Source organism: Mizuhopecten yessoensis, unplaced genomic scaffold, assembly GCF_002113885.1.
Source record: "Mizuhopecten yessoensis strain PY_sf001 unplaced genomic scaffold, ASM211388v2 scaffold11039, whole genome shotgun sequence".
NCBI lineage: Eukaryota > Metazoa > Mollusca > Bivalvia > Pectinida > Pectinidae > Mizuhopecten > Mizuhopecten yessoensis.
Genome location: NW_018408848.1, coordinates 921,200 through 943,800, shown reverse-complemented (window position 1 = coordinate 943,800; position 22,601 = coordinate 921,200). Strand labels below are relative to the sequence as shown.

At 34.6% G+C, this 22,601-nt stretch overlaps 1 protein-coding gene across 1 annotated transcript; it reads left to right on the top strand.

Moving 5' to 3' along the window:
* The first annotated feature begins 5,202 nt into the window (after positions 1-5,202).
* LOC110464864 (kelch-like protein 18) lies at positions 5,203-20,854 on the top strand. Its single transcript, XM_021520311.1, has 11 exons — positions 5,203-5,310; positions 7,282-7,412; positions 8,848-8,988; positions 10,723-10,921; positions 11,278-11,441; positions 11,906-12,042; positions 12,527-12,634; positions 13,173-13,287; positions 13,800-13,904; positions 14,398-14,509; positions 14,813-20,854. Exons 1-11 carry the CDS (start codon positions 5,203-5,205, stop codon positions 15,206-15,208), a joined length of 1,716 nt encoding a protein of 571 aa, XP_021375986.1. The 3' UTR covers positions 15,209-20,854.
* Positions 20,855-22,601: the final 1,747 nt, after the last annotated feature.

Genomic DNA, 22,601 nt, shown 5'->3' with positions numbered 1-22,601 from the left:
TCAAATTTTGAATGCACTCTCAACGAGGTTAACTCTCAACGATGTTAAACAGGATTTGAATGAAGTAATAGAGGGTAGGGATTGAACCGAATTTTCTAAGTTATTCCAATAGTAAAGAAAAGAAGGTAGAAAAGAAGAGTTAGTAAGAGATAATCTGAAAGGAGGAATCCTATAGTTATTATTGTTACGTAAAGCGTAACGATTATTTTCTCCAGATAAAGGCGGCAAAAGATAATTTAAGTAATCAGGAATAAATTTATTATGCATCTTATACAATAGTTGAAGTTTCCTCCGTTTTCTGCTATTAGATAAAGTTTCAAGACTGGTTTCGTAATATAAAGTATTAATAGGGGTACTAAGAGAATGCGAACAGCTTCACGTTGGGCTTTTTCTAACTTCCGATTCAAATATAGTGCAACCGTCCCACAACTCACAAGCATATTCTAAAACAGGTAAAATAAAAGTCTTGTAAATTATTAAAAAGAGCATCCCTACTTAATAAGTGTTTCAGTTTCCGCAAGACATTAATCTTTTTCATAACAGAAGTGTAAATTCCATTTACATGATCCCCCCCCGCCTCTTAGGATACATGCAGTGGGTAACAGCAGGTGCCGGTATTCTATCTACGGGGATGGTATTACTCTGACTGNTAAGATCTCTAGGTGTCTGTTTAAAGTTTCTTGAATTTCTAGACAAGATGAAGATGACTTAAGTAATGATGTATCGTCTGCAAAAAGACGAGACGTTGATTCAAAAATATCTGCCATGTCATTAATAAATAAAAGAAATAAAAGAAATAAAAGTGGGCCAAGAATAGAGCCTTGCGCAACCCTGCCTCAATTAGACCTACATAAGAATATTAACTGTTTAAAAATACCTTTTGGTGTCTCTGAGACAAATAATTTTCTAATCATATAAGCAATTCACCTGAAATTCCGCACGATTTTAACTTCACTACAAGACCTCTATGCCAAACCCATCAAAAGCTTTGGATATGTCACAGAATACTACACACGTATGTTTTTTTCTTCAAGTGCAATACTGACAAATAGTGATAAATATCAATGAGTTGATACACCTTATAATGACCATGCATAAAACCAGACCGATATTTGTAAAACAAAGAATTTTCTATAAAGAAGTTGTACAAATGTTTAAAAATCACTCTTTCACAACTTTACCAACAATAGACAGCAAGGAAATTGGGCTATAATTCAAAGGAGAATGTATGTCACCCTTTTTAAACAATGGCATGATATTAGCTAATTTCTATTTATTTGGATAAATTCCTGTTGATAAGAACTAATTAAATATTATTTCGAGTTGAGTACAAACAGTGTGAGCAGTATTTCTTAGCATATGGTGGCTGGTTCCATCCCCACCCGAGGCCTTGCCGAGCTTCAATATCTGTAGAACATCGCGTATTTTAGTTGAATGTAATTTAATTGAACTAATTTATTTGTCAGTTTTTGGCTCAATAATCGGAACATCAGTGTTACTGTCATCTACTCTAGTAATACTACACAAATAGTCATTTAATAATTCAGCTTTATCTTCATCTCTAGTAACTATGTCATTAGTGATAGGATCGACTAAGGAAGGTATAGGTTGTGAAGTATCAGACGTTTTAATTAACCTTTTAATTGATTTCCAAAACGACTTAGGATCAGAAGTACCCATCAATAACATCATAAACATTTTCATAAAAAGTAACACGTGCATCCTTTTGATATTATTAACTTTGTTTCGCTGTGATTTGAATTTATTGATATCTACCACCAAACGTTTGGTTGACCTCGCTATTTTATGTAACCTATCCCTAATTCTTAAGTTTTTTCTAAGCTCAGAGGTCATCCATTGCTTATCATTAGGTTTTATATTTACTTCTTTACTAGGAATACATTCATTGGAAAAAGATAGATAAATGTTTGTAAAACGATCACAGGCTAAATTAACTGAGTCACAATTATAAAAAATGTCTATCCAATTATGATAAGATATATAAGTTCATTAAATTTTTCAAATTTGTACTCCTGTACTGCCAAATCTTACGTTTATAGACTGGTTTAAAATGACAAGGAAGATTAATGGAAGCAGTACAATCATCATGGTCACTAAATGATCTATCAACAGAAATTACAGAAGAGTCAATACAAGAAATAGAGTCATATAATAGTATAGGATCTAGTAAGCTAGATCTAGTACGTCCAGTACGAGTAAGATCCTTTATAACATTAGTAAGTGATAAGGAGTTAATGATGACAAAAAGAACGTGATTATTTGAAGCAGTGAAGAAATCAACATTTAACTACCATGTTACTACAGTATCACATTAGGAGAGATATCAAGAGCATTATTTAGACGACCTTAAATTTTTGGTCCCATTATTACTTCACGTGACTTTGCTCTTTTTCAACTATTCAATGTTTTTTGTTAACATCCCATGTCCTGTTGGTTCGTTTAAATATATTGTAACAAGGTTTGATAATTTCAATTGCTGGTTTGCTCATTATAATTTATTCATGAAATTCCGGGTACAGATTCGCTATTCTACTTCATGTTTGTGTTACATATTTGACAATGGATAATTATTTAATGTGTCATTGAATAGTGATCGGTACCTTTTATTCTAAGGTCTACGGAAGATGTGTGATAATGTCATTTATCACATTTTGTTTTGGTGTACATTCTTGGTTAAAACTACTTCATCAACTGCATAGCTATCTTTTTTGGTTGACCAACATGAAAGAAGTCGGTACAGTATAACGGTTTTGATCGTGTGGTGTCTATAAATACATTTGACATAAACTATGAAAATTAATAAAAGAAGAATGCATTCATGTGTGTGAGGGTATATATAAATCATCAATATTTCATGCCTAATATTAGATCACTGGTTACCTTTGCTCATAAAATAGGGAACGGGAAGTGGGGACAGCCAATATAAAAGTTTTCTGTTCACATTTTTAAATGGTGGCAGACTGTCATTAGGCTACCCACCCAGGCGGCACAGGTAGCAATACTATACAGACACTCATATTCCTTCAACTGATAATATGTCCATCACTCCCGTGCTTTGATAGTCTTTATCCTGTCATTTCTGTCCTTCGTGTAAGACTCTGATCACGTGCACCTTGCCATCTAGGTTGGGGGACGCTAGCATAGAGATCACTTGCCATTACATTGAGAGAGAAAAATAACAATAGTATATATACATAGTTTGGTAAGTAGACTCGACACAACTATCCACATGAGTTCCGACATTAGATATATGAAAACACTTACTTGCATGTACGCATACATGATATATATACACTAAATACTGATTTCATCAACACATGCAATATATACACGCATACACGCACTGGTTCGAATCACGGTCTGGTCATTGCATTTTGCATTTCTCTTTCCCCTGCTATACAACTACTATCAGGGGGTTTAGCTTGGGTAAATTTGAGGTGTAGGCAAACTTTCAGGAGAGAGGTATGGGGCTGCCTTACTGTTAGGCCTCAACTCCAGCGTGTCCGGGGCGAGAGCCATGGCATGCCTCTCCCTCCACCCTCCATCCTCCACCCAACAATATAGGATTTTAAGAGATTTTAAATACTGATTAGCGTCAGAATAGCATGGATGATAACTAAGTTCAACATCAAGTGAGAACTGTTAGCACGAGAAAATAACATTAAAGCAATTAAACAAAACAATAAAAAAATAACGGAAATTGTATTTTAAATAACTGAATAAATAAATGAGATAATCGGCCTTGTATCCCCCTCGAATTTAAAGGGGTATATTTTTTTTGTTATTTTGAATGTTTCAATGTTGCCGAAAATAATAGTAACAAAAAGGGTAAAAAATCAAACCGAGTAGAACCATATATGCAGCGACATATATAGCTGAGAGTTTCGTAAGTTGAGATTAGCGTAAATGGATATTCATGAGTAGCGGCAACGTGCACGTGATGACTGGGAATACAGGTGTGATAATAATAATAATAGTAATAATAATATACAACATTTGATATAGTACCCTATCTAGCTAACATAAGCCATTCTAAAGCGCTTTACAGTACATAGATATACAATTAATACAATTAGGATATACATTTTTTGAGGAATTCGCAGGAGCTGCCTTATCAGGGGCTAATTACTAGTCCTATGCCACCTGGCTTATATCTCCCTATGTATGTATGCATGCGTGTGTGCTGGATATGTATTGTGTTCTATTTGTAGTGGGACCGTGCTTCCAACGGCATCTTTTATATGCCACCTCACTTGAATGCTACATCACAGATACCGCAACATCCACCCAGACCATTTTACACTCCACCTGGGTTGTTGGAGTTGTGTGGGCAGGAGAAAAACACTTTCTCTGAATATTCTGTACATACGTACGACGACTTCGAGGATCGAACCCCGGCCGCATGCGTGGAAGGCCGGAGTGTTATAACCACTCGGCCAATAGCGGGTCATTCTAGCCAGAGACCTGCATGGCAGAACATTGTTTTTTTAATTTATTTTTTTATAAATTGTTAAGGACATAGTTGTAAAAGGTAGTCGAGGTATAAATAACAAGTTTATTTTTTATTGTCTTTGCGACATAGAGATTATAGGTATTGATCTGTGGATCAAAAACGTCAGAAGGTTTTTTGTCTTATGTATATATATATAATTATATATATAATAAAAAGGGATTAAATGTCCATGTGAAGGAAGTAAATATAGAAAAAATAAAATCAACGACCGACTAAAAAAACTAGCTGCTTTCACCCTTCACAGGGCTCTTCAGGTTTCTATATATATATATATATGTATATATATATATATATATATATGTGTGTGTGCTTAATGAAGATTGTATAGATCATAGGTTATACTTAGATAATAGGTCGATATGAGAGAGAGTCCATATATATTTGTCAATGTATATATATACATCACATTTACATGCATCAAAACCATGTTGCAAAATAAAAGTAGGTCCATCAAGTCTGTCAGGCAGGCTACTTCCAAAAAGTATTTTGGTGTTCGAGATATATATTGTTCCGAGAAAAAAGGGGGTTTCTTCATTTAAAGCATAGACCTAAATTAACGGTCCCTTCACTTTAGGTCTCTGATCTATCCAAAGGCTAACTTTTTCTTTTTCCCGCCAAAATGTCAAATACGAGGGGAGGCTACTGTGTAATTTACTTCCGGTATAAAGATGTCTGAAGATGTTGTTATTTTTCACAAAGATGACTTGCCCGTGTGTGCATTTCCTGTGTTTGAAGACATTAGACGACAGGGGAAGCTATGCGATGTCACACTCAAGGTATTATTTTGTTGAAAGTGTATGATGGTACTGTTTAAATTTACAGACACACTGATAGAACGACGTTTACGCAGGTTCCCCCCGGATGCCGGAATCAAGTTATTAAAATTTACTCGGCCGGTGTAATTTTATTACCGTCCCCTTCTACCCTATTAAACATTTGATTGACAATATAACTGATAAATCAGACAGTAATTACCAATTAATCATACTCATTAATTATCATTGCACTCACTCCAGTATATTTATACTCCAGATTATATTATATGTGTATTGACAGACGAGGCTAGTAGTACCTATGAGCCTAAATATCGATCCATAAAGGCATTATGTGACCCTGTCACTGATGGAAATATTCCTGCTACTGTTGTTTATCTGACACTAAATATAAGCTAAGAACAACTGATGTTCCATATAGATAATGTATATAAGAGTCCTGAGAAGATTGTCATACAGTTTAGCTGGTAAAATGCCAAGTGAGTTGTTAGTTACAGACCCTCTTCATCAGTTTAATTTTATACATATATAATATAGGGAGTCTGGGTTGGCAAACATTAGCACACAGAAGATCCAAAAGCAGACTGTGTTTATTTTATAAAATAGTCTACCAGACAGTAGCAATCCAAATGCCACCATATGTAGTCCACCCAACGAGACTATCAAGAAATGCCCACCCCCTATCTTTTCGGCAAATCCCTACCAATAAGGACTTATACAAATACTCTTTCTTCCCCCTAACCATAGTCCAATGGAACGCCCTCCCGTTAGAAGCTTGCAGCAGTCCATCACTTGACACCTTCAAGAAGGCAATCAGTGATACTCCCTTTGTTAGGCCATAGACTATGTCAGCATATTTTTAACTTCACCCTCCCCCGTCCCCNTACAGCTCAGTTGGAGTGTATATTACTGTATATTAGGTAAACAATCTTCAAACTATTATTATCACCCCCCTCCCTCACACACCGACTCAAAGTCCATAATAGATCTGCTATTTTGTACAACAGGAGCTATCAACATCCGTAGAGGTTCCATAAAATATGCCCTTGTATGGGCAGTAGCAGGTCTAAACTTATAGACATTTCTTAGCACCAAATACTCTCTCATCACACTTTTCTTTCTTTCCTCTCCCTCTGCCTTATGCATGCACCAGTCCGCACTTTATCATTTCTATCTCGGTCACCACACAATACCTTTTAACATGCACAGACGCGCACGCTGCACATAATACTCGAAAGAGGGTGATGCAGAATATATAGATAGATATATATTTGTATGTTTATCTGGACATGTATTAAATGTAAAACTCTCAGAACAGTGGCTGTGAGCTTTGCCTGGTTAATGAATTAATTCTGAATATAAGTAGATATAGGTGATAACCTTTCTAGGGTCAGTAGGAAAAATCTAGGGTACCATCCCTTTTGTTTTCCTCATTCCATTATAGTTAAATATATATATATTTATAGTTAGCCATCTTTTGATGTAAATGTTTACGCTTTATGAAATTCTAAGGATTCGAAAGGGCATTAATATATTGTTTTTGTATCTTGTGCCCAATCTTTTGCTTTTATAATGCCAATGATATGTTGAACTTCAGTAAAATAAGTAAAAAATATGACATACTGTACAAATCTATTTTCAGTACTATTGCAAAGAAAACAAACTTTCTGCTGATATATGGTGACATTGATTGGGAAACTTATCATTCCAAAAATGTATTAGGTACTAGAGTTTGATGATCTATAGCTAGCACAGGAGGTGTATATGTCACACATGTATGTAAACTACATTTAGCATAGAGCTTGATGTGCTTATGTATTATATACTGTATATAGTGGAATGGGACTGGGTTGATAGTCTGGTAGCTCAATTGGTAGAGCATCAGGCATCTAGAGTTCGGAGGGTCCTGGGTTCGAGCCACGGTCTGGCTGTTGCATTTCTCTGTCTCCTGATACATATACTTTTTTACTTCAGGTGGAGGATAGGAAGTTCACAGCTCACCGCATAGTGTTAGCAGCAACTATTCCATACTTCCACGCTATGTTTACGCATGACATGGTGGAGTCAAAACAGGATGAAATTTCCATGCAGGGTATAGACCCCAAGTGAGTACACAAGTACTGTGACTGAATATAAATAGAAGACTGTTTCAATATGATGATCAGTCTACCTTAATCCTGACCAATACCTTATCTAGCATCCTACAAAGTTAACTATCTGGTGATCATGTGCTACATTGTTTAATAAAAACATTAAATGATATAGAAACTGGCCGACTTGTCAAAAGATTTACTGGCTACATGTACGTTGTAGGTACATTATGCATCACAGAAAGCTCCTGTAGAGTTATATGTGTATTAAGTGCCCGTTTAACTAAAGCTATGTGCTTGAAATTTTGAAAGTAGGCACTTTATAAAGCCATATATGGATATGAATCTTATACTGACAAAAACTGGATATGCTATTAATAATATTATAAAGCTTGTCTATCTCAGCTCGGTTTACATTACTTAGCTTGCTTAATAAAACTTTCACAAACCTTGTTATCGACATATCCATTCAGTACATAAATATATAGTTACTTTGCTTTTTTTTCAGTACATATACATTGAGTATGACACTTATAATGTTACTGCTGTACACATACATCTTCAATTTAATGTTCTGGGCTGTAGTGTACGTTATATGCTCTGAAAATATGTGTTGGGCTATAGTGTACGTTATATGCTCTGGAGATATGTGTTGGGCTATAGTGTACGTTATATGCTCTGGAGATTTGGAGTCATTTATATGGTAGTTAGTAATAGGAAATGTAGATGTTGATATTACTTGATATTTACATTCTGTATGCTTAGACCCATTGACAAAAATTACATTCATAAATGCATAACACAGGTGTTCATAGAATCTCAGCACGTGGGAACTGATAGTAACCTGATCACACTGCGTAGTAATACACTACAAAAACTACTCACTCGGAACGACCGACCTAGATGCTTAATTCTTACATCTTAAAATATTATTGAACTGTGCTTTGTGAAATATCCACGTATTCACGTGTCCTGTGCTACAAATAAACATTGAATATGGAACTACATTTTGTTGTGTTATTGTTGTTGACGGTTGCTAAGATCTCTCACGATAGTGTCACATTTCCCCGCGAAAAAACACTGTTCTCGCCACTGCGTTGCACCCGTGTATAAGCAGGAACAAACCCTGTTTATTTGTTTTATTCGTTGTTATATCAATCCACTGAAAGGATTCGCCAATGTAAATTTAAGGAATGATATTTATTTTTTCAACATTTATGAGGTCATAACAACAATGGGTTTTTGGACATATTTTACATGAATCGCTAACGCGATTCATTCAATATGTCCATAAACCCATTGTTGTTATGACCTCATAAATGTTGAAAAAATAAAAATCATTCCTTAATTAAGATATTGACATTAACACTAGTGCCTATTGATACATCCAGCCTTTTGACCTAGATTATGATATATGTTTTTGTATTACACATTTTACATATCACTACAGTGCGTTGGAATCGCTGGTGAACTATGCGTACAATGGTAAAGTAGAGATAGACTCTCACAACGTCCAGTCTCTCCTGGTGGCTGCCAGCTTCCTACATCTACAGGCAGTGAAGGAGGGCTGCTGTAACTTCCTACAGAGAAGGTATCAAAGTGAAATCTCAAAGTTGCATTTATAGCATTGTAGATTTGTCATGATGTAAAAAGTCTTACATTAGGCCACACTATTTGAAAAATAGTTTATCGGGAAATTTTAGAAAAAAACAGGACAGAGGGATTTTTATTTTTTTTATTTTCAACTTTTGGTAAATTTTGGAGTGAGCGTTAGTAAAATTTAATAAATATGGGTTTTAATTCCTGAAAGGGTCCTCATATTGCATAGTTTATATGGTATTTGACTGTATAAGTACTGTCTTTAATGTTTTGTACTTGGAATGTTAAAATGAAGAATATACCTGTAATAATGGAAAGTAATTGATGAGTTGCATATATATCTTGAATTCTCATACGGAATAAAATGTTTCACTTGAAAATGATATCCATTTTTCACTGTTCATGCATTGTGTTTCAAATAGTTCACACCAGACAAATTCAATTATGACTGGAATGGTTAAACAAACCTCAGAATCACTCCCACCTGACCAAAGACCAGAACAAAACAAGTTTTACCTATTCTATTCATATCTGACATCATCATAAAAGACACCTTTCTTCTGAAAAAATGGTCCTTATAGGTTCTATGTTATCACATTTGGAATACAGGCCCCAATCCAAATATGTAGTACTTTTATTTTATTTTAACTTTGTATTATAAAACGATGTGTAAAATTTTGAAAAATCTATAGAACTATATATTAGGGCTATATATTAACTAGCCCGAGTTTCCTATGGCCCTGACACCAGACTTTAGACATTTTGACAGATCATCTATCTGTCAAAATGTGAGGTGTCAGGGCCAGAGGAAACTTGGGCTATATACTTATAAATCTGCGAAGGACCCTTTTTCCTTGGTTTTGATCTTATTATGTTTCAGAACTAAATGAAAGAAAAATCAAATTCTTTTATTAGAAAGATACATTACATTTAATGATAAAAGATATCTAATTATAAAATAAAACAAAACATTACAATGTTTATTGATCCCTTAACTTGGGGAGAAAAATCAGTCATTTGAAAATGATAATAAAACGTCACATCCAGTAGCTGTGTGTTGCACAACATTTTTCCCGTCATGATCGGTTCGTACTTATATCACATACACACCCATAGTGTTTGAAAAGACCGGCACGTTTTCTGTCTGTCTCGGATTTCAGCTGCATCATCAAAATGCTTCATTCTCCTTGCGTTCAAACGTCAAAGCAACCCTAATGAGGAGAGGTAAAAAAAAAAATCTTGACTTTGGATTTTAAGGGAGGTAATTCTCGAAGAACTAGTTTTCAAATTGGTGTGGCCTTACAGTGAAACTTGTTACCAACATCAATAGGAACTGAATCATTTAGGCAGTAATTATAATTTCAGAGTTAAAAGTAGATAAAGCAGTCTTTGAGGCCATAATTGATTTTAGAAGTTATATACAGCATGTCATTCAAGTCAGGTGTCAGCAAAATCAAGTTTCACTTCATTTCTATGTTCATTACTGTTTAAAAAATCAACTAAACTGACATGTTCACCATTGCAACAAACATTATACCAGGTAATTGACTAATTCTTTAAAGTAATATTTCATGAAGTTAAATGCATTTACATGCATATACCTGAATACTAAATTGTTTGTCATAATAGAGTGCATGATCTAGTCTTTTTGAAAGGAACACATGTATTTAGGTCTGTGGAAATAAAAGGGATATATTTCATATTAGAACCTATGTTGTTTGTCCAGATTACATCCTGAGAATGTGTTAGGGATCCGGTCATTTGCTGACCAGTACATGTGTCCAGCTCTAGTGGCCGAGGCTGACAAACATATTCAGAAACACTTTAAGGAGGTAGCCCACACTGAGGAATTTCTGAACCTCGGCAAGACAGAGGTCATTGACATCATCAGCAGGGACGAACTCCATGTGCAGTCAGAGGAGGAGGTTTGTGCTTTCATATAGCTTGTCACATATGATTTCAATGGTGATTATTACAGCAGAATAAAAGGTTTGTTGTTTTGCTTTAGGAGTGTAAACGCGTCTACAGGTAATGCATAAGAAAATTTGTAGGCAGCCTTCTCTTTAATTCTTCACGTGTTTGAGTCAGTGAAATAATGGTGTTTGTGATAGACTATAATTTTTCAGGTGTTTGAGTCAGTGATATCATTGTGTCTGTGATAGACTATAATTTTTCAGGTGTTTAAGTCAGTGATATCCTTGTGTCTGAGATAGACTGTACTTTTTCAGGTGTTTGAGTCAGTGATATCCTTGTGTCTGTGATAGACTGTGTAATTTTTCAGGTGTTTGAGTCGGTGATATCCTGGGTGAAGAAGGAAGATGACATTGACCGTAAGCTGATTCTACCTGAGCTGATGATTAACGTGAGACTGCCTCTCCTCACTCCACAGTACCTGTCTGATCGAGTGGCTTCTGAGGATCTCATCAAAAACTGCCTTCTGTGCAGGTTTGTTAATGTACTAGATCTTTGAACCTTAAAAACAACTAGAGGGAATAATCATCATGGTGCAAACTTGGAGACATGTACACGTTCGGTGTATTTAGTACACATTTCAAGTTGAAAAAACACCAATGCACATTGTCAATATTTTCGATAGTTCTGATCCAGCATTAAAATTAAGCATTACTGAAGTGGATTTTGTATGCAGAAGAAGTAACAACAGATATATATCTGTTTCTTTCATGTTAGATAATTCAATTATAGTTATGCAATATCCTTGAAAAAATGACTTAATGCAAAAAGTTATATTATATTTTACCTGATTTATGTTATTTAACGGGCAACATTCAGTTCAAACTAAACCTTTTGAATATTATTAATGGGAACAAAAAATGTTAATAAAATGAACTTATATGCTTGTTTTTGCACATCAATGTTTTCATTGATATACAAATTGTTTTGTCGCCCAGGGATCTTGTTGATGAAGCCAAAGACTACCACCTGATGCCAGAGCGTCGCTATCTCCTTCAAACATTCAAGGCTCGGCCTCGCTGCTGTTCAGACATTCCAGGAATTATATATGCTGTTGGCGGCCTCACCTCTTCTGGTACACCATTGCGTTTAGTTACCATATGAAGCTAGTGATAATTAATCCTATACACTGTATCACTTTCTATACTGGGTTATGTCACAGCTGTGATTGTTTGCAGTAAAGTGAATCTACAAGTTAACACTTTACATCATTTGGGATCAAGTACCACTTTTGATTTTCTAATATCAGTATCATAAATTCAACAGTTATAATTTTCTACAAAACTAATTAATAACTCAAGTAAAAATATGTGAAATAAAAGCTGGATGCATTATGACAACCTGCACTTATATAAATTGAATTAATTTCTAAACCCCACTTTGAAGTACTTGGCTTTTCACAGCCAAGATAATGGCTAGCATTGAACCTTTATCAGAGTTTTGTGACAGCACTACTTATAATTTTTTGTTGTTTCTAAAAGATTTTTTTTTTTGTAGCTGATTCTTTAATTTTATATATAAATATAATATGTGCATGTATAAAAATGTTCATTTTCTAGGTGACTCGCTCAGTACGGTTGAAAACTATGACCCCATAGTCAACAGGTGGTCTGTAGCTGAGGCCATGAGTACCATAAGAAGCAGAGTGGGTGTCGCTATCCTCAATGGTGAGTTACTATATACTGCATAATTATCGTGGCAGTGTTGTTTTATGCTTTCCACAGTAGGTTTTAACCATAAATTCAACATTCTAGAGAAATACTTTCAGCTCCAGACATTAATGTAAGACTTGGTTCAATATTAAAGAGAAGTAGTACCTTTTTAAAATAAAGGAGCTTTGTTACTCAGCCAATTACATACTGGAACTGACAGAGGCCTGCAAATGCATGTATAAGCTTCGTAGTTTAGATATTTTTGTCTCCACTATGACAAGGCTGTTATTAGGTATAGCATATTGTTACTTGTCATACCTGATTTTATATTTTTAACCACTCCATACCTGATTAATCAGCTGATAATATTTAGACATGTCATGTAAGAGTAGCATGGAAGTGTAAGAACTATGAAAATAACAAACAGACTTATAATTACTTGTGACCACAAATAGATAAGGATATTTAACAAAAAATCTATTATATATTACTGAATAACAAAATACTTTTTCATGCCACACATGGTATAAACAAATCATATTTCCTACTGCAGGCTGTCTGTATGCCATAGGAGGGTATGATGGGTCTGAGCGCCTAAGCACGGTAGAGGTTTTTCACAGAGACAGCAAGACCTGGAAGTGTGTAGCCAGCATGAACTGTAAGAGAAGGTGTGTATCTTAGAGGAAAACTAGTGAAAGTGTTTAACTCCAATGAAGAGATTGATTTAATATTGATTCTCTGATGTTTGTCTCATGATGCCTGTGGTCATCCAAGAACCACTTGGTTGTTATATGTTGACTTTAGCATTGTGAATTGTAATAATAAATATATTGGAACATTGTACACTCGTATCCATTTGCTAAATTCTTTACATACAGGACTTTGCAAACTAGATCAAACAAGTTCACTGACTAAGGACAAAAGTGGGTATATATTACCTGCAAAATTTCTCAGAGTCACATTGAAAATGAAGTAAGTCATTTTAGCTATCAAATATTGACCAAAAGAGTTGCTGTACTTCTGTAAGAATTTGAAATACTTTATGTACAGTACAGTACATCTTTGTATATGGACATAATTAGCTCTGCTCCACTTTTCTGGTACAAGAAACTCTGCTGCCACTTTTCCAACAATATATATGTATAATAGATACATGTTAAGATATTTTATATGTTGCCAGTGCTCTGGGATCAGTGGCACTGAATGGTCACCTGTATGTATGTGGTGGCTATGATGGCCTGTCCTCGCTGCGGTCGGTGGAGAAGTACGATACTGAACGGGACCAGTGAGTATAGGATCCATTTTGGTATTGGTGTCGCAGTCAGCATCAATGTCATTCATTGGAATTATCTTGTAATGTATTTGCTTGTGACATCTGTTTTCTATTCTCAGATATTTTTGTCGTTTCCTATTGCATTCCTATTGCAAACCTACATAAATTATGATCTAAACTTACTTAATTAAATAAATATTTATAAATGAGAAAAGGTTTGAAGCAAGACGCTACCTTTGTAGTGTAATTTTGCAATATCCACAGAGTATGGACAACTTTGTAATGAAAAGACATTTATATACATTAAGTGTTCTTGATGGTAAATGTTTTACCTGTGGCCTCATCTTGATCAAACCTTAATTAACTGACACTATGTGATAATACAGTGTGACAGCTGGTAAAGTTATAACCAAGTTCATTGTAATGGTTTGTTTATATACCTGTACATAAACAGTTACTGCTATGTGATATCAGTATATAACTATAAAAATTACAATTTCTAAAGATGGAACCCCTTGTGTAACATGCTGAAGCCCCGGAGTGCGTCAGGTGTGGCCTGTTTGGACGGTCTTATCTATGCTTGTGGAGGGCATGATGGACTCTCCATTTTTGATTCTGTAAGTGATGCATTTCAAGATACCTCATAAAGGTTTCAAATAATTTATCTATTCTTTAATCATATAAGGTGGAATAATTTCTTTCAGTTAGATAAAGAGGGAAAGGAGTTTTTCTATTCTCATTAATTCTATTCTTCTTTTTTTTTGTTATTTTTTTTTTAATGTGTTTGAGCAATTTTAAAGCACAAAAGATAGTAAAAATTAGCCCTTGTGAACTCAAAATAATACTTATAATTGATTTGTTATCAGGAGTTGTCTATGTGAACATTGGGGCTGATCAAAATACTCTTTATCCTTAATCAGGTGGAATGTTACAATGCATCAACCAACCACTGGGCTTATGTGACTCCAATGCTGACCAAGAGGTGTCGTCTCGGCGTTGCTGTTTTAAATGGGAAACTATATGCTGCAGGAGGATACGATGGGTCGGTGTTTCTCAATACAGTTGAGTGTTATGACCCACTGACAGACAAATGGACAGAGATCAAATCCATGCAAGTAAGGCGTAGCCGTGTTGCCTTGGTAACAGTCTATGGAAAGTTGTATGCCATAGGTGGCTACGACGGGATCAGTAACTTGACATCAGTTGAAATGTATAGCCCTGATACTGACACTTGGATATTTGTGGCTCCAATGATGGCCCATGAAGGTGGCGTTGGGGTAGGCGTCATACCCATAGAACGGGGTAGTGGAGTCTGATGTACAACATGATGGAGAACCTGGATGTTTGTGGCTGATAAATGGGTTTATTGGGGTTAGGGGTCACACTCGTTTTTGGGTGTATTGGGGTTAGGGGTCACACTCGTAAAACAAGATAGCATCAAGTGGAGTCTGATGAACTGTAATATATACGAGTATCTCTGAGATTCTGGATGTTTGTGAATGGGTGTATTGAGGGAAGGGGTCACACTCCTAAAATGAGGTAGTGGAGTCTGATGGACCATAACTTATCTGAGTATCTCAGAGATCTTGATTGTTTGTGTCTGCTTAATGGTTGTATTGAGGGCATGGATCTTACTCTAAAACCAGGTAGTCTGATGGACTATCATAAAGTAGGAATATCTTCAACATACTAGATGTTTGTAGCTGCTACAGGTGTATTTGTGCCTGGTATTTTTGACTAGTGAGGTAGGATATGACCCTAACTTTTGGAGGCACTTAATATGTTTCTACTCTGAGTCTCAAGACATATCTGTATGTTTTATGTGACAATTTTTAAGTCGGTTAGTTCCAAAAATTATGTAAAACAACATCTTCACATGTTATCTGATATGTATCTGGTTATGTTGGCTTAAAATAGTATTTTAGATGCATGGATTATAGTTGAAGAATAAAACATAACAATGTACATTTGATGATAAAAGGCAGCATGGTTGCAAAGCACTTCAGATGAAATTACCTAAAACTATTTACAGAATGTACGTAATAGATCATGTCAGGTGAACAAGTATAAAATCTACCTGCATTAAATATACTGTATGACAACCAGGAAGTAATGTGATAAATATTTTTCTATTAGTTCTTCACAACACTGGTGTTAAACAATGGACCCTTTTTAACTACTTATGAAATTATTAGATAAAGTGTCCATGCATGTTTTTAACCATTGCATTTTGGGTCCTGAGGCCAGGTCAGTTACCTAGTTTATCAATAATATTTTGGGATTTTAAAAATGTGCAATTAGTATGATGGTATGTGTCTGTCACAAATACACTCATTATTGTAGCATGCGTTGTGTATAGGATACATATGGCGTGATTGTATTGATGTACAAATTCATGCCATGCTTTGGTTGTGTATAGCAGAAAAGGATCTGTAGACCATCACACAGTTTCTAGATCCCATCAAGATTCCGAGAGTGAAAGGGGAAAGGTTTTAATTAATTATAGTTATTAGGAGCAGATGTATTTGAGTCATAAACAGGCAATTCATTTGTACAGTAAAACAATAACAAACTCTAGGGACCACGTCTCATCTTTAAAAGAAATTGTTGATAGCATATTTTGTTTGCTTATCCATGCATCTATAATGAAAGGTTTGTTCCAAGACAATTATTTTGAAGTATTAACCAATTTAATCATATGTAGGTTTAAGTGAGTAATATCAGAATTGGAAAAACATGATCAAATTTCTTCAGTTTTGATGGAAAATTCACGAACACATTCAAATTTAACGACCAGCTGGTGTGAAATGCCTGACAATTTTTTTTACATTTTGAATTATCTTATGTTTCATGTTGCTGGTAAAGTCCAAGCTTCACAAATAATAATAACGTGGAGATGAGGGAGAATATTTGATCTTGTATGCAATAGTCATTAATAGACATCAACGTATATAGTTTGTTAATTTTCTAACAATATTGGTAGGTTTCCATTTGTGTATGTTTTCCATTTGTGTATGTTAAAAAACCCAGACTCTGGTTGTGGTGAAAAAAGAAAGAAGCTCCTCTATTTTGAGAAGGTATTATGAACCTAGAGCCAGTATACCCAGATATTTGGTCAGAAAGCATTGGAATTAAATCAGTCAATTTTGTACAAAAGATTGGTGACACGTGTCTTTATCGGAAAAGAACAACTGGTTTGTGAATTTGCTTATATTTTATTTAATAAATTAGCCAACATTTTTTAAATGTTATTACAAATAGGATGAGAAATCAAGCATTAACATTATAATCTTCTTTGTGTTCAATAGAACACCACTTAACAATATTTATCTCTATAAAATGTTATTTTGTTTCTGTATTTTAGATATGATATCCATCCTCTATTGTGTGCAATATATAGGACATTATTTTGCTAATCATCTGATGTAGAAAGTTCAGTAGTCCTAAAGCTACATGTTATTATTTACAAAAGAAGTCAACAAGTGCAAAAACATGTACAGCCCTTCAAAACATTATCAGATGGTGGAGGTTAGTCAGATGTCCTGTCTTGTATCAACTTTATCTTACGTATTTATTTTTAAAGTGATGTGATCCAAGTGGATATCATATATACAAATGTAGCACATCAGTTTTACTTTAAGTTCAAAATTCCCTCACTTCAATATGATAAAGGCTAGAACTGTCTATACAATGTAGGTAAATAAAGAAGTAGTGTATTGTTTTACTACCCATTAGTATAGTGTAACCTGCCAGCCTAAGCCACACCCAGATGTAGTCCCTTGTGCGATGTTATTTTATATGACTGAGGTCGCATTGTAAGCATTTCTATGTAACTTATGTAAAGGTTTAGATTTCTCTGTCTGGTTTAGAAACGTTTCACTGTACATGGTGAGGTTATTCTGATCTTCAATTGTCATACTGCTTGTTGTTCCCTAGTTATAATGAGTAGTATATTTAGGACAAAATGTTTTGGAGAAGCATACAGGTATAGGGTTTGTGTAGTTTTTAGTGCTGTTACACATGAATAATAGTAAATAGTACATTCAAACCCAAAGGAGATCCATTAAAAGTTGAGAATAATCAAATATTTTGAAGTGCCATACTTATGTATATAAAAAACTTCTTACCGGTTAACTACTTCTATTGCAAAACAGTTGTTTTTTGTCATTAAAAGCGAATCTTGCAATGGTTACAGGAAGCTTAGGGATGGTATGAAATTGTATGAAAAGCTAAAAAAAACTTGTGTAAGTTACGTTTATGCAGAGGTGATTTCTGAAACAAATCAGTAAATAAAATGATATTATTGTATCGAGGTTTCCAGATAAAAAAGACCTCATCGGAAATGGACACAGTATACATATGTTCATGTTATTGACCTATAGATCTATGATGTACATTTAGACAACTAGAACATGTATGTGTTTACAACTCGGTTTATGAAAGATCATTGCTGCGATACGATTTTTGAGGTGCGATTTTCAAGTTAGTAACAATGTTTTCAAAAAGTACCTGTGCAAATTACACAGGTGCGCAGATTACATGGGTTTTTACGGTAGTAAATAGTAAGTGTGAATAGTTTAAAATTTTATTCAATGATGCATAATATATAACTTGCATGTGGATAGTATACATTTATTAATACTGATATTAATTGTGAATTTCAAAAAAAAAAAATGAACAAGTGCAAGTGCATCTAAATAATCATGACATTTAGAAAAAAAAAGAAAAAAAAAAACTTTGAAGACAAAAGGAATTATGTGGTAGCCATATTTGATTGCTATTTTTGAGTTAATTATTTTCTGAAATTATATAAAAGTATGTTTAATCCAGAGGACACAATCATATTACAATAATTTACGATTTCTGAATCAGGTGTTCAAAGTAATCCTAAAAAAGGCAATTTATAAATAAAAATGATATATAATTGTCGTGGTTTTTTTTCCAAAAAATATATCTATAAAAGAGTCTTTATACAATTCATTTAAAAATTCAAAATCCTTTAAAATCATCCTGGATCAAAACAATCATCCTTAATAATCTGAAGAAGGCGCACGTCGGACAAACTCACTTGAAAAATATTTACAACAGAAAGCAAAAGCATGTTGTCTATTTGATGTCTGAGGAAGACATTTTCGAAGGAAAGTACATATGTGATTTGTCTTCATTGCAGAATGTCACCAGAAAGTACATATGTGATTTGTCTTCATTGTAGAATGTCACCAGAAAGTACATATGTGATATGTCTTCATTGCAGAATGTCACCAGAAATGTACATATGTGATATGTCTTCATTGCAGAATGTCACCAGGAAGTACATATGTGATACATTGCAGAATGTCACCAGAAAGTACATATGTGATTTGTCTTCATTGCAGAATGTCACCAGAAAGCATTAAACTTTCAGCACTGAAAACAAAATATTTCATTTAGGATTCACTGAGGAATCTTGTCCTTCAATTGAAATTCCTGAATGTCCATTTTAATACATTGGAAAAGAAGGACTTATACGTTTCACTTCCAAGGTTAGATTGAAGGTCTGCATAATCTATATTACAGTTCACTTTCTTGGATAAAAGAATGAGGAATACATTACTACCTTTTAAATGTTTGTTAGAACAATTCTACACAATTTGGTCAATTAGAATAAATGTAATATATTGTGAATAAAACGTTTGTGCAAATTATTGGCAAATTATTGTGTGAATATATGTATGTTGTGAGATGTTTGTGTTTTACATGTTGTTTGTGTACAGTGAAAACAGGTATTTTTCAAAATCTACCTTTTTACACGGTTTTATACGACACTGTCTGTTTTGCTTTGGTTAAAGGTAACTTAATATCCATACCAACCAGGGCATTTTTGGACAGTACTTTACCGCTGCTAACCAATAAAAATATGTAGGAACAAATGCTTTTATCTCTTATTTGTGGTATCTTTCATTAGTATGTTCAGTTTTTAAATTGAAACTTGTCTTTATGTTTTCCGAGGACAATGATCATTTACAGAAGTGATAGTGTGTGTTATGAAGTTCTAGTTATGGATCGTCTGAAAACTACTTTCAACATAGAACGTTCATCAGGAGAAAAGACACGATACATGCAATATTAAAGCAAAGTTATTAACATTATTAAGAACATTTAGATTAATGATGAAAATTGTCGTTGACCGATGGATTCACATAATACAATATAATTGATGAGTGATGCGTGTTATACACTATTTATCAGTAAACATTGTACATTGTATAGAAAGGTGGGAACAGGTTCTGATACTTTAGGCTGTATCATGACTCGATGGACATTATTGAGTCCAATATCCCAGGCTATGACTGTTCTGCTTTATTTGAATTCCATTGTGAAAGCAGCTTTACTATAATCAGTGCTGTCTGTCAGTTGGTTATGAATTATATAGAGCCGACACAGATAATAAGATGTATTTGTATTGTCCTGGGACAACATGCTGAGCTCAGTTAAATGAGATTACTGATTGGTTCGATTTTTAAAAAGAATACAAGTGGAATACATCTGTGAGGTCAACGAAAAGTTTTAACATCAGTCATCTGGTTCGTTGCTTAAGTTAATGGTACGTTGTTTAATGAAATCCAAGTAACAAAATGTTTGTGGAGTTAATTTGTTTTATCATTCTTCATAAGCCCTTCATATATAGTCGTTTTGTTTTAATATCCCACGGCATGCATTGCAAATTTTTTGTATAGTTATAATCATATATATAGTGAAAAATGTATTAAGACATTAAATCAAGTTGTCATAAAGATAATTAAGTTTTCATTCAACTGTTTTTCAGCCTTGTTTGAAACCAGTGACATTGTACTAACAATTTTGTGCTTTATCAGTGTTTTCTTGTGATGAATACCTTCGACTCGTTTTAGAATAACTGAGATATCTTGTTACTAAATATACATGTTTGGACACTTCGTTTTCAACAAAATTGTGTTTTTTAACCTGCGAATTTGGTTTTCATTTAGAAACATGAAATATTGTTTTTTATGATGTCAGTGTTCGGTCATTGTTCACGTGGGACATTATTTATAAAAAAATTCACGTAGCGTCAATTATATTTAAAAAAAACCAACAGTATTTGGTGAATCTGGCAGGTAAAAGCTTTTAATCAATATTCAGAGTTCATTTCAAATTACTTAACATTTCGTCTCCCGATAGAATTCAGCCAAAAGACAGCGTTACCTCGGTGTTGTATCTATGTCTTGTACAGTTGTTTTCTCAGAATTCTAAATATGCTAAACGATCACATACTCGTTTAATTACCCAGTAAGGTTATATGATATATATACTACATTCCACGTTATACCAACTGTTTTAGGAGTTATTCTCTTATTTTTTAGTTACATATAGCACTCCAGGAAGGGAGATAGGGCAGATAGCAAACATTACAGTCAGCGGTACCTTCACTATAAACTAGTCCGAATTATTCTGAAGTTTTATCGACTTTTGTTTTATAGGTCTGTCGTACAGATCACATGCCAATAATTGAATTTGATTTTCATTTAGAAATATATGATCATATGAAAACATAGTAAATTTTCTTGTAGCGTCATTTATCTTTTAAAAGTAACCATGATTTGGTGAATCTGACGGTAAAAATTTGTTTCAATATTCAGAATTAATTACAAAGGACTGGCATTTCGTTTCCCGATATTATTCAGCCGAAAGACAAAGCGTTACATGTACACGATGTTAGATCCGGATCCATGCCTTTAAGAGTTTTATTCGCTGAATTCTAAATATGGTAAACGGAGAACATCATTTATTCGTTTAATTAAGGTTATATTGTTGTATTAAGATATATGTACTACATTACGCGCTATAACAACCTGTTTCAGTAGTTGCACTCTTAGTTTTTAGTTTAATAAATAATGTCATCAAAACCAGAATTTCCAATAAGGGACACAGGACAGATCACAAACATTCCAATTAGCGGTACCGTCACTAACATGCCAATAGTTCAATTCAGAAACGATGAAAACAGTGAAGAGTTGCAACATTTTTAGCTCACCTGGTCCGAAGGACCAAGGTGAGCTTATGCCATACCGTGGCGTCCGTCGTCCGTCCGTCCGTCCGTACGTCAACAATTTCTTTAAACGACTTCTTCTTCTTAACCACTGGTTGGAATTAAACTAAATTTAAATGGAAGCATCCTTAGGTGGTGGGGATTCAAAATTGTACAAATGGTGGGGCTGACCCCCCAGGGGGCTGAGGGGCAGGGCCAAAAAGGGTATTTGGCTATACTGCTTTAAGCGACTTCTTCTCTGGAACTAAGAAGTGGATATCAACCATATTTGACTGGAAGCATCCCTAGGTGGTGGTGATTAAAAATTGTACAAATGGTGGGGCTGACTCCCCAGGGGGCTAAGGGGCGGGGCCAAAAGGGGGCAATTTGGCTATATTGCTACAAACGACTTCTTCTGTAGAACTGTGCACTGGATATCAATCATATTTGATCAAAAGCATTCCTGGGAGGCAGGGATTTAAAATTGTACAAATGGTGTGGCTGACCCCCCAGGGGGCTGAGGGGCAGGGCCAAAAAGGGTATTTGGCTATACTGCTTTAAGTGACTTCTTCTCTGGAACTAAGTGATGGATATCAACCTTATTTGACTGGAAGCATCTCTAGGTGGTGGAGATTCAAAATTGTACAAACGGTTGGGCTGACCCCCCAGGGGGCTGAGGGGCG

Excerpts from the sequence above, each read along its gene's own strand:
- LOC110464864 (XM_021520311.1), top strand. The coding sequence starts at position 5,203 with ATGTCTGAAGATGTTGTTATTTTTCACAAAGATGACTTGCCCGTGTGT. Across the intron at positions 10,922-11,277 it reads ATGTGCAGTCAGAGGAGGAG|GTGTTTGAGTCGGTGATATC; the intron begins GTTTGTGCTTTC and ends GTAATTTTTCAG. Across the intron at positions 11,442-11,905 it reads AAAAACTGCCTTCTGTGCAG|GGATCTTGTTGATGAAGCCA; the intron begins GTTTGTTAATGT and ends TTTGTCGCCCAG.